Source organism: Scomber japonicus, chromosome 8 (assembly GCF_027409825.1).
Source record: "Scomber japonicus isolate fScoJap1 chromosome 8, fScoJap1.pri, whole genome shotgun sequence".
NCBI classification, from domain to species: Eukaryota; Metazoa; Chordata; class Actinopteri; order Scombriformes; family Scombridae; genus Scomber; species Scomber japonicus.
Window position 1 is genome coordinate 31,722,690 of NC_070585.1, and position 15,006 is coordinate 31,737,695.

General features: G+C 42.3%; 1 protein-coding gene across 1 annotated transcript in view; it reads left to right on the forward strand.

The window, feature by feature from the left end:
• Positions 1-15,006, forward strand: part of LOC128363215 (protocadherin-1-like) — a 36,694-nt gene that overhangs the window by 10,870 nt on the left and 10,818 nt on the right. The window contains exon 2 of the mRNA XM_053324160.1: positions 10,961-11,786. Coding sequence (XP_053180135.1) covers positions 10,977-11,786 — 810 coding nt within the window. The 5' untranslated portion in view covers positions 10,961-10,976. The remainder of the gene's footprint in view (positions 1-10,960; positions 11,787-15,006) is intronic.

Genomic DNA, 15,006 nt, shown 5'->3' on the forward strand with positions numbered 1-15,006 from the left:
TATTAATAAGTGTAAGAACAGAAGTATGCAAGAAGGAACATTTGATGCTGTTAGGTATTAAAGTTCAGTACTTATCAGAGCGTTATTGATCTATAAAGATTCTTTAAACTACTAAACATCTGATAACGCGTGTTTGTGTCTGAGGATCAAAGAAATGTTGTTTCTTTATAGCTCTCATTAAAACAGTTTCATTTATCTCTTTAATCTTCCTTCATGTCGTCATCATGGGTCAAATTGACCCCGTCTGTTTTGACTGTTTATTTGTTCGTTCGTTCCTTACTTCCTTCCTTCCTTCCTTCCTTCCTCCCTCGTTCTCTCTTCCTTTCCTCCTTCCTTCCTTCCTTCCTTCCTTACTTACTTACTTACTTACTTACTCCTTTCCTCCCTCCTTCTTCCTCCTTTCCTTCCTTCTTCCTTCCTTCCTTCGTTCCGTCTGTCCTTCCTCCCTCCTTCCTTTCTCCTTCCTTTCCTTCTTCTCTCTTTCTTTCCTTCTTCTCTCTTTCCTCTCTTCTGTCTTTCCTCTCTTCTGTCTTTCCTTCCTCCCTCCTTCCTTCTTTCCTTTCCTTCTGTCCTCCCTCTTTTCCTACCTCCTTCCTTCCCCCTTTCCTCCTTTCCTTCTTCCTCCTTTCCTTCCTTCTTCCTTCCTTCCTTCTCCTCCCTCCCTCCTTCTTTCCTTCCTTCCTCCTTCTCTCTTTCCTTCTTCCCTCCCTCCTTCTTTCCTTTCCTTCTGTCCTCCCTCTTTTCCTACCTCCTTCCTTCCCCCTTTCCTCCTTTCCTTCCTTCCCTCCTTTCCTTCCTTCTTCCTTCCTTCCTTCTGTCTGTCCTTCCTCCCTCCTTCCTTCCTCCCTTCCTCTTTTCTTTCCTCCCTCCTTTCTTTCCTTCCTTCCTTCCTTCCTTCCCTCCTTTCTCCTTCTTTTCTCCTTACCTTCCTTCTCCATTCCTTCCTCCCTCCTTTCCTTCCTTCTTCCTTCCTTTCTCCCTCCCTCCCTCCTTCCTTCCCTTCTCCCTCCCTCCCTTCCTTCTCCCTCCCTTCCTTCCTTCCCTCCTTGACGTGTGCAGAGCAGTGACGTGTCCTCAGGTACAAAGTAACACCGCGGGGCCGTTAGTCTGTTTGTTATGTATATAAAGGTAGCTTTAATCTGATTGGACGAGCAGAAAGGGGCGGGACCTTTGGAAACATTTGACTTTTAACTGGTCGGAGCTTCAAGTCAGTCACACAGAGACACTGAGAGAGTTTATCAGCTCTTTATTTCACTGGATATTTAAAGTTTTACTCATTCAAACAAGCAAAAAGGTCAGTAATGAGATATTTATTTAATGTGTTATGTTGATATGCTGCAGGTCATGTGTTGGTTTATGAAAGCAAGAAAGTTTAAATGCAGTTTGTACATCATCTCTATCATGATATTTGTCTTTTAAACACTATATTTTAGTTGTATTAACCCTTTATGAGCCTTAAAAAAAGCCCACAATCCAAATATAGTATGTTAAGTATCAGAAACACTAAATAAAAAAGACAATATTCACACAATGTGGGTATTTTACTTTAAAAGAATGACTCAAAATGATCCATCAGTTATCAGAATAGTTAGTTTTCAGTGTATTGACTAATTGTTGTAGCACTAAATTATATTTTAAGTTCACAAATGTGTAATTAAATTAATTTTCTGATCACTTTTGAGGTTAGTTTTCACATCTACAACATGAATACTGTGTAAATATTGCAATTTTAAAAAAATATGGAGCTTTATTTCAGCTTTCCTTTAATTTGTATTATTTAAATTATTTGTTCTCCTTTTAAAATGTAATTATTTTATTATTTCTGTATTTTGCTTCTTAAGTTGTGAAGCATGAAGCAGTAACTGTGCTCTATAAATACAGTTTATTATTATTATCATTATATAACATGTGAGGGGCTTTTTACATACATATATAAACTATATTTATATATGTACAATAGGAGTTTAATGTAGTTTAAAGCAGTGCAGCTGCAGTCTAATGTAATAATAAATCATAATACATTTAATTTGTATTGCATTTTACATTTCAACAATCCCAAAGTGCTACAGAGCAGAAAATAAAAGAAAAAGAAAAAGAAAAGGTTAAAAGACAACATATAAAAGTAATATAATGTAGAATAATGTAGCGTAATGTAATAGTAATATAGTATAATGTAATATAATGTAATGTAGTATAATGTAATGCAGTCTAATATAGTATAATGTAATGTAATATAATAGTAATATAATGTATTGTAATATAATAGTAAGTTAATGTAAAGTAATATAATGTAGTATAATATAATGTAATGTAATGTAATATAATGTAATGTAATGTAATATAAAGTAGTGTAATGTAATGTAATATGATGTAATGTAATATAATAGTAATATAATATAATGTAAAGTGATGTAATGTAATATAATGTAATGTAGTATAATGTAATGTAATGTAATAGTAATATAATGTAATGTAATATAGTGTAATGTAGTATAATGTAATATAAAGTAGTGTAATGTAATGTAATGTAATGTAATGTAATGTGATGTAGTATAATAGTAATGTAATATAATAGTAATGTAATGTAATATAATGTAATGTAATGTAATGTAGTGTAATGTAATATAATGTAATGTAATGTAATATAATAGTAATGTAATGTAATATAATGTAGTGTAATGTAATATAGTGTAATGTAATGTAATATAATAGTAATGTAATGTAATATAATGTAGTGTAATGTAATATAGTGTAATGTAATGTAATATAATAGTAATGTAATGTAATGTAATGTAGTGTAATGTAATATAGTGTAATGTAATGTAATATAATAGTAATGTAATGTAATATAATGTAATGTAATGTAATGTAATGTAATATAATAGTAATGTAATGTAATTTAATGTAGTATAATATAATGTAATGTAGTATAATGTAATGTAATATAATGTAATGTAATGTAGTATATTGTAATGTAATGTAATGTAGTTTAATGTAGTATAATGCAGTATAATGTAGTATAATGTAGTATAATGTAATGTAATAGTAATGTAATGTAGTATAATGCAGTATAGTGTAGTATAGTGTAGTATAATGTAGTATAGTGTAGTATAGTGTAGTATAATGCAGTATAGTGTAGTATAGTGTAGTATAGTGTAGTATAATGTAGTATAATGCAGTATAATGTAGTATAATGTAGTATAGTGTAGTATAATGTAGTATAATGCAGTATAATGTAGTATAATGTAGTATAGTGTAGTATAGTGTAGTATAATGTAGTATAGTGTAGTATAGTGTAGTATAATGCAGTATAATGTAGTATAATGTAGTATAGTGTAGTATAATGTAGTATAATGCAGTATAATGTAGTATAGTGTAGTATAGTGTAGTATAATGTAGTATAGTGTAGTATAGTGTAGTATAGTGTAGTATAGTGTAGTATAATGTAGTATAATGTAGTATAATGTAGTATAGTGTAGTATAATGTAATGTAATAGTAATGTAATGGAGTGTAATATAATAGTAATGTAATATAATGTAGTCTAATGTAGTATAATATAATAGTAATGTAGTATAATGTAATGTAATATAATGTAATGTAAAGTAATGTAATGTAATATAATAGTAATATAATAGTAATGTAATATAATGTAATAGTAAAGTAATATAATAGTAATGTAATATAATGTAATAGTAAAGTAATATAATAGTAATGTAATATAATGTAATGTAATGTAGTGTAATATAATAGTAATAGTAATGTAGTATAATGTAGTATAATGTAAAGTAATATAATATAATGTAAAGTGATGTAATGTAATATAATATAATGTAAAGTAATATAATGTAAAGTGATGTAATGAGCTGCACAGGTGGGGCGTTAACATGTTAACATGCAGACACTCTGAATATCAATAGTGAACATGCACACACACACAGCAGGTGGCAACGGGGGTCATTCGGCTGCTTTGTGATGTATAGACGAGCGATGTTGTCTGGACACGCCCCCCCCCCCCCTCACCCATCTAACCCCCCAACCCCCCCATCTACCCGCCTCACCCCCTTCCTCTTCCTCTTCTTCTTCTTCTTCTTCTTCTTCTTCTTCATCCTCTCTTGTTGTGAGTCTTTGTCCGAGCAGCAGACAGTTACAGCCCGGCTCCTTACACATGGAAATGTTACTGTCTTAGTAATGTCTCACACACACACACACACACACACACAACCACACACACACACACACACAACCAACCACACACACACACACACACACAACAGCAGCAGCAGCTTTGTACATGAACACACACACACAGAGACACACACAGCAGCTTGTTGGCTCAACCTCATTGTACATTAACCACACACACACACACACACACACAACCACACACACACACACAAACACACACACAATCAGTGGCCAGTTGCTGAGAAAGTTTCAGACTGTGGGAAAAAGGACGAGCTGGACGATCTCTGACCGTCCCCGAGGAGACACACACACACACACACACACACAATCATAGTCACACACACACACACACACAGTCACATAGTCACACACACTCATCACACACACACACACTCATCACAACACACACACTTATACAACATACAGTACATGGGAGCACTCATGTTTAGCATGTCAGCTGTGAGGTCACGCATGAGGTCACCGACAGACAGGAAGTCAGAGCCTCACTTTGATTTTTCTGTTTTTCTTTTTTTTTTTTCAACACTTGACTTTTAACCCTGAAACTATTTTAAAGAAGCTCCGGTTTCATATTTGACTGTTTACATGACGGACGGACCTCTTTATTTATATTTACACAGTTCTCACACTGTTGTATTGTCTTGTTCTGAAGAGTAAGAGCTTCTAGTGAACCTCTGGGAATGAAAGCAGCTTAATGAGAGCTAACTAGACCTTCAGTAGTATCTCACTTTATACCAGACTTCATTTAAGGAAGGAAGGGAAGAAAGAAGGAAAGAAAGGAGGGAGGTAGGAAGGTAAGAAGGAAGGAAGTGAGGGAGGAAAGAAGGAGGGAGTGAAGGAAGGAAGGTAGGAGGGAGAAAGGAAAAGAGGAAGGGAGGAAGGAAGGAAAGAAGAACGAAGGAAGGAAGGTAGGAATGAGGAAGGAAGGAAGGAATGGCGAAAGAAAGAAGGAAGGAAGGTAGGAGGGAGAAAGGAAAAGAGTAAGGGAGGAAGGAAGGGAAGAAGGACAGAAGAAAGAAGGAAGGTAGGGGGGAGGAAAGAAAGAGAGAAGGAAGGAGGGAAGGAAATAAGGAGGGAGAGAGGAAGGAAGGAAGGGGGATGGAGGAAGGAAAGAAGGAAGGGAGGAAAGAGAGAGAGAAGGAGGGAGGGAGGGAGGAAAGAAGGATGGAAGGAGGAGAGGAAAGAAGGAACAGTCAAAACAGACAGGGTCAATTTGACCCGGGAGGACGACACAAAGGTCTGTTTTCAAGGGACTTTTCTGCCACCATAATGAGAAAATGATACTTAACATATTTGGTAAGTTGAAAAGTTGAAAAGTTTCATTTTCAGTTAGAACTTATTTATTTTTTCTTTTCTGACTAACTATTTAATCATGGAGTAAATATCTACTCCTAATTTAGTCATTCTGGGAACTTAAACCCCTTTAAAAGCTCGAGCTGTGTAGCCAAACATCCTTTAAACTCACATAACTTACCAATCAAGGAAGGACAGGAGGAAGGAAGGGAGGGAGGGAGGAAGGAAGGAAGGAAGGAAGGAAGGGAGGGAGGAAGGAAGGAAGGAAGGAAGGAAAGGAGTAAGGAGGGAAGAGAAGAGGAAGGAGGTGAGGAGAGAAGGAAGGAAGGAATGAGGAAGGAAAGGAGTAAGGAGAGAAGGAGGAAAAGAAGGACGGAAGTGAGGAAAGAAAGGAGTAAGGAGGGAGGGAGGAAAAGAAGGAAGGAAGTGAGGAAAGATGTATGGAAGGAGGAGGGAGCAAAGAAAGAGGTAAGGAGGGGAATAAGGAAGGAAGGAAAAATTAAAGAAAGAAGGAGGAAGGAAGGAAGGGAGGAAAGAAGGAACAGTCAAAAGAGACGGGGTCAATTTGACCCGGGAGGACGACAGGAGGGTTAAACTGCTTTGACTGTACTGTTTGACTCTCTCTCTCTCTCTCTCTCTCTCTGTCTCTCTCTCTCTGTCTCTCTCTCTCTCTCTCTCTCTCTCTCTCTCTCTCTCTCTCTCTCTCCCTCCCCTGTCGTCTACTTCCTGGTTTTATTATCACCTGCTGCTGCTGAGGTCACTGCTGTTATACAAACTGCTGTTACATGAGGAGGAGGAGGAGGAGGAGGAGGAAGGCCTTTATGTAAATACTGAAGCGCATACAGACGTTCTTTATTTTATTTTTGGATATATCAGATCATTTATATCTGATATCACCTTTAACTTTCATTCTCTTCATTTTAAAGACTGACTGAACTGAAAACAGGAATATAGAGTATAAAATAAAAAGCAGTTTATGTGACTTATATATTCATATTTTTTATTAACTTATTATAGTTTCCTTCTTTCCTCCCTCCCTCCTTTCCTTCCTTCTTTCCTCTCTCATTTTCTTCTTTCCTCCTTCTTTCTCTCTTTCTTTCCTCCTTCCTTTCTTTCCTTCTTTCCTACCTCCTTTCCTTCCTTCTTTCCTCCCTCCTTTCCTTCCTTCTTTCCTCCCTAATTTCTTTCCTTCTTTCTTCCCTCCTTTCCTTCCTTCTTTCCTCCCTCCTTTCCTTCTTTCCTTCCCTCTTCCTTTCCTTCCTTCTTCCTTCCTTCCTTCCTTCCTTCCTTCCCTCCCTCCTCTCTTTCTTTCCTCCCTCCTTTCCTTCCTTTCTCCTTCCCTCCTTCCTTCCTTTCCTTAATTCCCTCCTTCTCTCTTTCTTTCCTCCCTCCTTCCTTCCTTCCTTCCTTCCTCCACCACATCATTTACAGCGTACAGTGTCTGTTAGTGTCTTCTTGTGTTGTGTTGAGCAGACTGGACGTCGGCCAGTTAAACAGTGTTGTTTCAGCTCGGTTTCCACGGCGATGTGTGAAATGCAGTGTGGATGTAGGGGGGGAGGGAGGGAGGGAGGGAGGGAGGGGGAGGGGGGTGGACGGGGGTCAGAGGTTAAAGGTCAGTAGATTTGGGGTATTTGGCAGCTCTGGTGAAAAAATGTGAGAAAAGCAACAAATACACACACACACACAACCACACACAACCACACACAGACACACACACAACCACACACAGAGACAGACACACACACACACACACACACACACAAACACACACACACACACACACACACACAGAGAGAGACAGAGAGGTATTCACATGCACATTCACACTTGCAAACGCACACACTCGTTGACATTTGAACAAGGGTAATTAGGTGTGTGAATGTGCGTGTGTGTGTGTGGTTGAGTGTGTGTGAATGTGTGTGTGTGTGTGTGTGTGTGTTGTTGTGTGTGTGTGTGTGAATGTGTGTGTCACAGCAGGGAGCAGAGTGGATGAACAACTGGATGACAACTGGAACATTTGCTGCTTTTAGCTTCACAAATGGAGGATTTGTCGCCTTTTCTCTGTTTTACATCCAGGTCAGCTTCTTTGTGTTTGATTATAAGACGACGTAATCAGGGTTTTTTTTTTTTGTTTTTTTTTTTAGCAGAGCACGTCTAAATATGTGTGTGTGTACAAGTATGTGACACTGTAAGCTTTACTCTGTCTTTGGTTAGAGGTTATAAGGAGTCAGATATTCATACATGTTGTCTTCATTTTTGACGAAATTGAGTCTTTTGTCTCACTAAACCAGGGGTGTCAAACATGTGGAACTGGCCCGCCTCCTTTCCTTCCTTCTTCCTCCTTTCTTTCTTTCCTTCCTTCCTTCCTCCCTCCTTTCCTTCCTTCCTTGACTCGAGGACAACAGGAGGGTTAAAGCAATGTTATTAGTGTAATATAAAATGGAAAGTAGTAATAATAGTACATAATATAAAATCAAGTAAAATACATTTTATGATGGAAATGAGGACTCACTTGTTGTCTATATCCCAACACACACACACACACACACACACACACACACACACACACACACACACACACAAACACACACACACAAACACACACACACAGTGCATCAATGTTGCAGATGATGAGGATGAGGAGGAGTAGAGTACCGAGACTTCCTGCTTCCTGCTCAGCATGCAGGTCCATGTCAGTGTGTGTGTGTGTGGGTGTGTGTCTGTGTGTGTGTGTGTGTGTGTGTGTGTGTGTGTGTGTCTCCAAATCAAGGACACGAGGAGAAGAAGAAGAAAAAAAAAAGCTCTCTTCAGATTAACCTCAGCGACCTGCAGCCGAGTAACTCCTACAGCAGAGTGTGTGTTTGTGTGTTTGTGTGTGAGATGAATTACTGCCAAGAGAATAAAATAAATAAAAAATAAATAAAGAGACAGAGAGAGAGAGAGAGAGAGAAGAAGAAGAAGAAAGTGAGAAAGGAGAGAGGTGGAGAGAGGTGGAGGCACGGAGGACAAGAAAGAAAAACACCAGACAGCAGGTTAGAAGTCAGTTTGTGAGTAAAACATTTGGCCTTGAGGAGAGAAGCTGCTGCTCATCAGCTCCAGAGATATAAAAAAGAGAAAAGAATAAAAATAAAAAAGAGTCTGGAAGATTTGGAAAAGTCTGAAATGAACAATATATTACCATAAAAGCTTCTTTCAAGGCCGTAACTGATGTATAAAGTAAAAAAAGAAGAAGAAGAAGAAGAAGAAGAAGCATTGTTTAAATATTAAAAATCATCTTAAATGTTGAGTTGGGAAAACTTTTAAGCTCCAGATAATAAAATTAAAAGAATAAAAAAATACCATTTAATTTTCTTAAGGAAGAAAAGGAAGGAAGGGAGGGAGGAAGGAAGGAAGGGAGGTAGGGAGGAAGGTAGGGGGATGAAAGAAGGACAGAGGAAAGAAGGAATGAAAGAAGGACAGAGGATGAAAGGAATGATGGAAGGGAGGAAGAAGGAAGTAAGGAAGGGAAGAAGGTAGGGGGATGAAAGAAGGACAGAGGAATGATGGAAGGGAGGAAGGTAGGGGGATGAAAGAAGGACAGAGGAAAGAAGGAAGGGAGGAAGGTAGGGGGATGAAAGAAGGGAGGAAGGTAGAGGGATGAAAGAAGGACAGAGGAAAGAAGGAAGGGAGGAAGGTAGGGGGATGAAAGAAAGGAAGGAGGACAGAGGAAAGAATGAAGGGAGGAAGGTAGGGGGATGGAAGAAAGGATGGAAGGAAGGAAGAAAGGAAGGGAAAGAAGGAAGGGGGATGAAAGAAGGACAGAGGAAGGGAGGAAGGTAGGGGAATGAAAGAAAGGAAGGTAGGAAAGAAGGAAGGAAGGAAGGCAGGAAATTGAAGGAAGGAAGGAAGAAAGGAAGGGAAAGAAGGAAAGGTGATGAAAGAAGGACAGAGGAAAGAAGGAAGGGAGGAAGGCAGGGGAATGAAAGAAAGGAAGGAAGGGAGGAAAATGAAGGAAGGAAGGAATGATGGAAGGGAGGAAGGTAGGGTGATCAAAGGAAGGAAGGAAGTAAGGAATGATGGAAGGAGTGATGGAAGGGAGGAAGAAGGAAGGGTGGGAGGGAGGAAAGGAAAGAAGGAAGGGAAGAAGGTAGGGGGATGAAAGAAGGACAGGAAGGGAGGGAGGGAGGGAGGGAGGAAAGAAAGGATGGAAGGAAGGAAGGAAGGAGGAACAGTCAAAACAGACAGGGTCAATTTGACCCGGGAGGACAAAATAATAACTAATAACTTCTTTAACGTTTCTTTCTCTAAAATACTGATTCCTTGTTTCCTTTCCTCTAATCAGAGCCCAGGAAGGTTTTATAAAGTCTTCAACTCTTTAGTTATTGATCTCTGCAGACGTCCCGTTCCCTCTCGCTGGCTCTCCTCACCTCCAGCGCCGCTCCGTTTGTCTTCCTGTCAGAGCGGCGGAGCGGCAGCAAGAGGAATTCATCACTGTGTGTGTGCTGCTCGGCTGCTCTCTGCACCACAGCAGCACCCACAGCAGCAGCACCCGCCGCAGCAGCACCCAAAAAAACAAACCTCGTCACCTTCAGGTCTCGCAAATAACAGTCCGGGACACTTTTAGTGGCCCGAGGAGACAAATTCGACAATCTGTTTCAGAGCAGCCGCGATATAAATCTGATCCGGTGTCGACTTCCTGGTTTCTTGGCGCTGTCTGGACACGGAGAGAGAGTAGGACGGGGGGGGCAAACATGAGGCCCGTGGGCCAGAACCGGCCCGCCGAGGGGTGCGGTCTGGCCCACTTTCCTTCCTGTGTTCTTTTCCTTCCTTCCATCTGTCCTTCGTACCTTCCTTTTATCCTTTCTTTGTTCCTTCCTTTTATCCTTTCTTTGTTCCTTCCTTCCTTCCATCTGTCCTTCCTCCCCTTCTTCCTTCTGTCCTTCCTCCCTTTCTTCCATCTGTCCTTCCTCCCTTTCTTCCATCTGTCCTTCCTCCCATCTATCCTTCCTACCTTTCTTTCTTCCATCTGTCCATCCTCCCTTTCTTCCTTCTTACCTTCCTCCCTTTCTTCCATCTGTCCTTCCTCCCTTTCTTCCTTCCTTTCCTCTGTCCTTCCTCCCATTCTTCCTTCCTTTCATCTGTCCTTCCTCCCTTTCTTCCTTCTGTCCTTCCTTCCATCTGTCCTTCCTTCCATCTGTCCTTCCTCCTTTTCTTCCTTCTTTCCTTCCTCCCTTTCTTCCTTCCTTTCATCTGTCCTTCCTTCCTTCCCTTCTTATTTCCTTCCTTTCTTCCTTCCTTCCTTCCATCTTTTTAATGACCCGGCCCACATGAGATGAAATTGGTCTGTATGTGGCCCTTAAATGAAAATGAGTTTGAGACCTCTGGTGTAGGATGTAGGATGTAGGATGTAGGATGTAGGATGTAGGATATAGGAGGAGTGGAGGGCGGTCTGGCTAATCTGTTTCCTTGTTTTGTGTCTTTCAGAGCGTCAGTTGGAGCCATGGCGGCGTTGAGGCGGGAGGTTCTGCTGTTCCTGGCGGTCGTCCTGTTGGTCTCCTGCGGCGCCGCGCCAACCGACATCCTGTATCGGGTTCCTGAGGAGCAGCCGCCAAACACGCTGATCGGAAGCTTGGCGGCGGACCAGGGCCTGCCCGACACCGGTCACCTCTACAAGCTGGAGGTGGGCTCGCCGTACCTGAGGGTGGACGGCAAGACCGGCGACATCTACACCACCGAGATCCCCATCGACCGCGAGACGCTGAGAGACTGCCGCAACCTGTTCGATGGCGATAAGTGCTTCCTGGAGTTCGAGGTGTCTATAACCGACATGGTGAAAGGTCTCGGCTCGGGCCCGCGGCTCATCGAGGGCCGCATCGAGGTGATGGACATCAACGATAACACGCCGCAGTTCTCCTCGCCCATCCTCACCCTGTCCATCCCGGAGAACACGCACATCGGCGCCCTCTTCTCCATCCCCATGGCAACCGACAGGGACTCCGGCACCAACGGCGTGGCCGAGTACTCGCTGTCCACCTCGCCGGACGCCGACCAGCTCTTCAGCCTTCAAGTCGCCGTGGATTCTGACGAGAAGCTGCCGCAGCTGGTCGTCATGGGCAACCTGGATCGCGAAAAGAAGGATTCGTACGACCTGAACATTCGCGTGGTGGACGGCGGGAGGCCTCCGAGGGCGAGCAGCGCTCTGCTGAGGGTCACCGTCACCGACCAGAACGACAACGCGCCCAAGTTTGAGAGGAGTCACTACGAGGCCGAACTGTCGGAGAACAGCCCGCTGGGACACTCTGTGCTGCAGGTCAGTACACACACACACACACACACACACACACACACACACACACACACACACACACACACAAGAATTAAATGTCTCCAGAAAAACCCAGGATGTAATCCCAAAATACAAACAGCTGACACCTGATAGGCCGACAGACACCTTGATAATCCAGCTGTTGTGTTGTAGTTGCCATGGAAACATCTTTTATTTTATAATTTGGATTGGAAACATATGAAAAGTTTCTTGCAATGTCTTTCAAGGATGTATCCGGAAAACACACACACACAGCTGACACCTGATTGACCGACATACACCTTGATAATCCAGCTGTTGTGTTTTAGTTGCCATGGAAACACATTCTATTTTATCATCTGGATTATACCCATGTAAAAAGTTTCTATTTCATGTTCTTGCGCAATGTTTTCCAAGTTTTATTTGATACTAAATCAAATTAAATGATGTTGTTTTAGATAATAAAATAAAAGGAAGCTGCTCCACTGAGACTTTAAGAGGAGAATCAAGCATTCAGATCTTTAAAAATTAAGTTGCAGCATTTAAGTAAACTCCTATATATATGTCAGACAGTCGGAGGTTTGCATTGAGGCTCAACCTGCTGCAGCTCAGAAGCTTTTCTTGTCCTTTTGGCCCCGCTGGTTCGCTGGTTGGTAAGACTGAAAGCTGCAGGACAACACGCACGCAGTGACTGCACATAATACGCTGCTGCTGCTCAATTATCCGTACGGGACAGATGGTGCGTGGTGCGGGTGGAGGTGAAGCAGGGTGGAGGTGAAGCAGGGCGTGGGATCACCGCGTGTAGTAACATATTAACCACTGATTCAACTTTACCTTTGAGCTCCAGGGACGACGAGGCGTGGTGGTGTTGACGTACGAGCAGGAAGAGGTTTCAATCCTTTATTTAAAACCCTTGTTTCGTCCTCCCGGGTCAAATTGACCCCGTCAGTTTTGACTGTTCCCCAGTGTTCGAATTACGTGGGAGCCAAGGGGAGCTGAGCTCCCTTTCCCTAAGGCTCCTATGAAAGAGGCAAACTTGATTTTCTGTGAAGGTCTTCAATGCGTCATATTATATTACCTTAATGAGCATAATAGCCCTAAATATATCACCACTTAAATATAAATATCGCCTAATAAATAAAACTCATTTCATATTCCGATCACCATGCATTCACAACTTTGTATTGAACGTGTTTATTATACCGCAACGCATATGGCTGTACTTCACCACCACACCACTATGCGCGCACTGAAACGGAAGTTTGGAGCTTGCGAATGTCAAGTTCGGACTCCGAAGAAGACTTCTCTATCTCTGCGAGGGCTCTCCCTGATACTACAGAGACGGGAGTCGGGACACTTCTCTGGTGGATGCAAGTCGACAAATTCAGCAAACCACGGAAGTGCTCACTGCCATGAAAGAAGCTGGAGGCAAAACGGAGTCTAAATCAAAGAGGGCATAGCAGCTGGTCAGCTAAAAAATGTTGTGTTGAGGGAATCACAGCCTAAAATTAACAAAGGGCAGTTTTAACAGGCCATCATAGACAGTCTCGGAAAACCCTTACCGGACAGCGAACTAGTGGCAATGCTGAAGCCACTAGATGACGTCATGAATCACGTACCCCACTACACAGCCTGAAGCGTATGCACATTTTTTTTTATTTTTTTTTAAATAGGGACCCCCTTAGGGTCAAATTTGTAATTCGAACCCTGCTGTTCCCTCTTTACCTCCTTTGCTCGTTCTTTCCTCCCTCTTTCCTTCTTTCCTCCCTCCTTTCCTTATTCCTACCTCCCTCCTTCTCTCTTTCTTTCCTTCCTCCTTCCTTCCCTCCTTCTTCCCTCCTTTCCTTAATTCCCTCCTTCTCTCTTTCTTTCCTTTCTCCTTTCCTTCCTCCCTCCTTCCCTTAATTCCCTCCTTCCCTTAATTCCCTCCTTCTCTCTTTCTTTCCTTTCTCCTTTCCTTCCTCCTTCCTTCCTCCCTCCTTTCCTTCCTCCTTTCCTTCCTCCTTCCTTCCTCCTTTCCTTTCTCCCTCCTTTCCTTCCTCCTTCCTTCCCTCCTTCCTCCCTCCCTCCTTCCCTTAATTCCCTCCTTCTCTCTTTCTTTCCTTTCTCCTTTCCTTCCTCCTTCCTTCCTCCCTCCTTTCCTTCCTCCTTCCTCCCTCCTTTCCTTCCTTCCTCCCTCTTTCCTTCCTCCCTCCTTCCTTCCTCCCTTCCTCCCTCCTTTCTTTCCTTCCTTCTTCCTCCCTCCCTTCCTTCCTTGACTCAACAACAGGACAACAGGAGGGTTAAATTTGTTCTCTGCATCATCCTCCTCTTCCTCTTCTTCTTCTTCTTCTTCCTCCTCTTCTTCCTCTTGCCGTCCCTCCGTGTCTACGGTGCACACACCCGACCGACCGACCGTCCAGCGAGCGAGCTTCCAAGCGAGGAGCCGGAGCCGTGCATGACTTAATCTGAGTCAGTCATGAGATTATCCACGGGGGCTTATTGGTATTATTGCTCTGGATGTGGCTCATTGCATTTCACAGAGGAGCAGAATTCATTTCACTTAACGTGCGTTTGAGGAGCAACTGACGACCCTGACCCGCTTAAATCCACCAGCAGCGCGAGGCGGCACGGACATGATGTCGCTCTCTCTCTCTCTCTCTCTCTCTCTCTCTCTCTTTCTCTCTCTCTCTCTCTCTCTCTCTCTCTCTCTCTCTCTCTCTCTCTCCCTCTCTCTTTCTTTTTTTCTTTTTTTTTTTTTTTTGCATGTTTATACCCATTTATACAAATCAAACACACACACAGCCGGGACACTTTCCTTCCTGTGTTCTTTTCCTTCCTTCCATCTGTCCTTCCTACCTTCCTCTTATCCTTTATTTGTTCCTTCCTTCCTTCCTCCCTTTCTTTCTTCCATCTGTCCTTCCTGCCTTCTTCCCTTCCTTCTGTCCTTCCTCCCTTTCTTCCATCTGTCCTTCCTACCTTCCTTTTATCCTTTCTGTGTTCCTTCCTTCCTTCCTTCCTTCCTTCCTTCTGTCTTTCTTCCCTCCCTTCCTTCTGTCCTTCCTCCCTTCCTTCCATCTGTCCTTCCTCCCTTTCTTCCTTCAGTCCTTCCTTCCATCTGTCCTTCCTCCCTTTCTTCCTTCTGTCCTTCCTTCCATCTGTCCTTCCTCCCTTTCTTCCTTCTGTCCTTCCTTCCATCTGTCCTTCTTCCCTTTCTTCCTTCTGTCCTTCCTTCCATCTGTCCTTC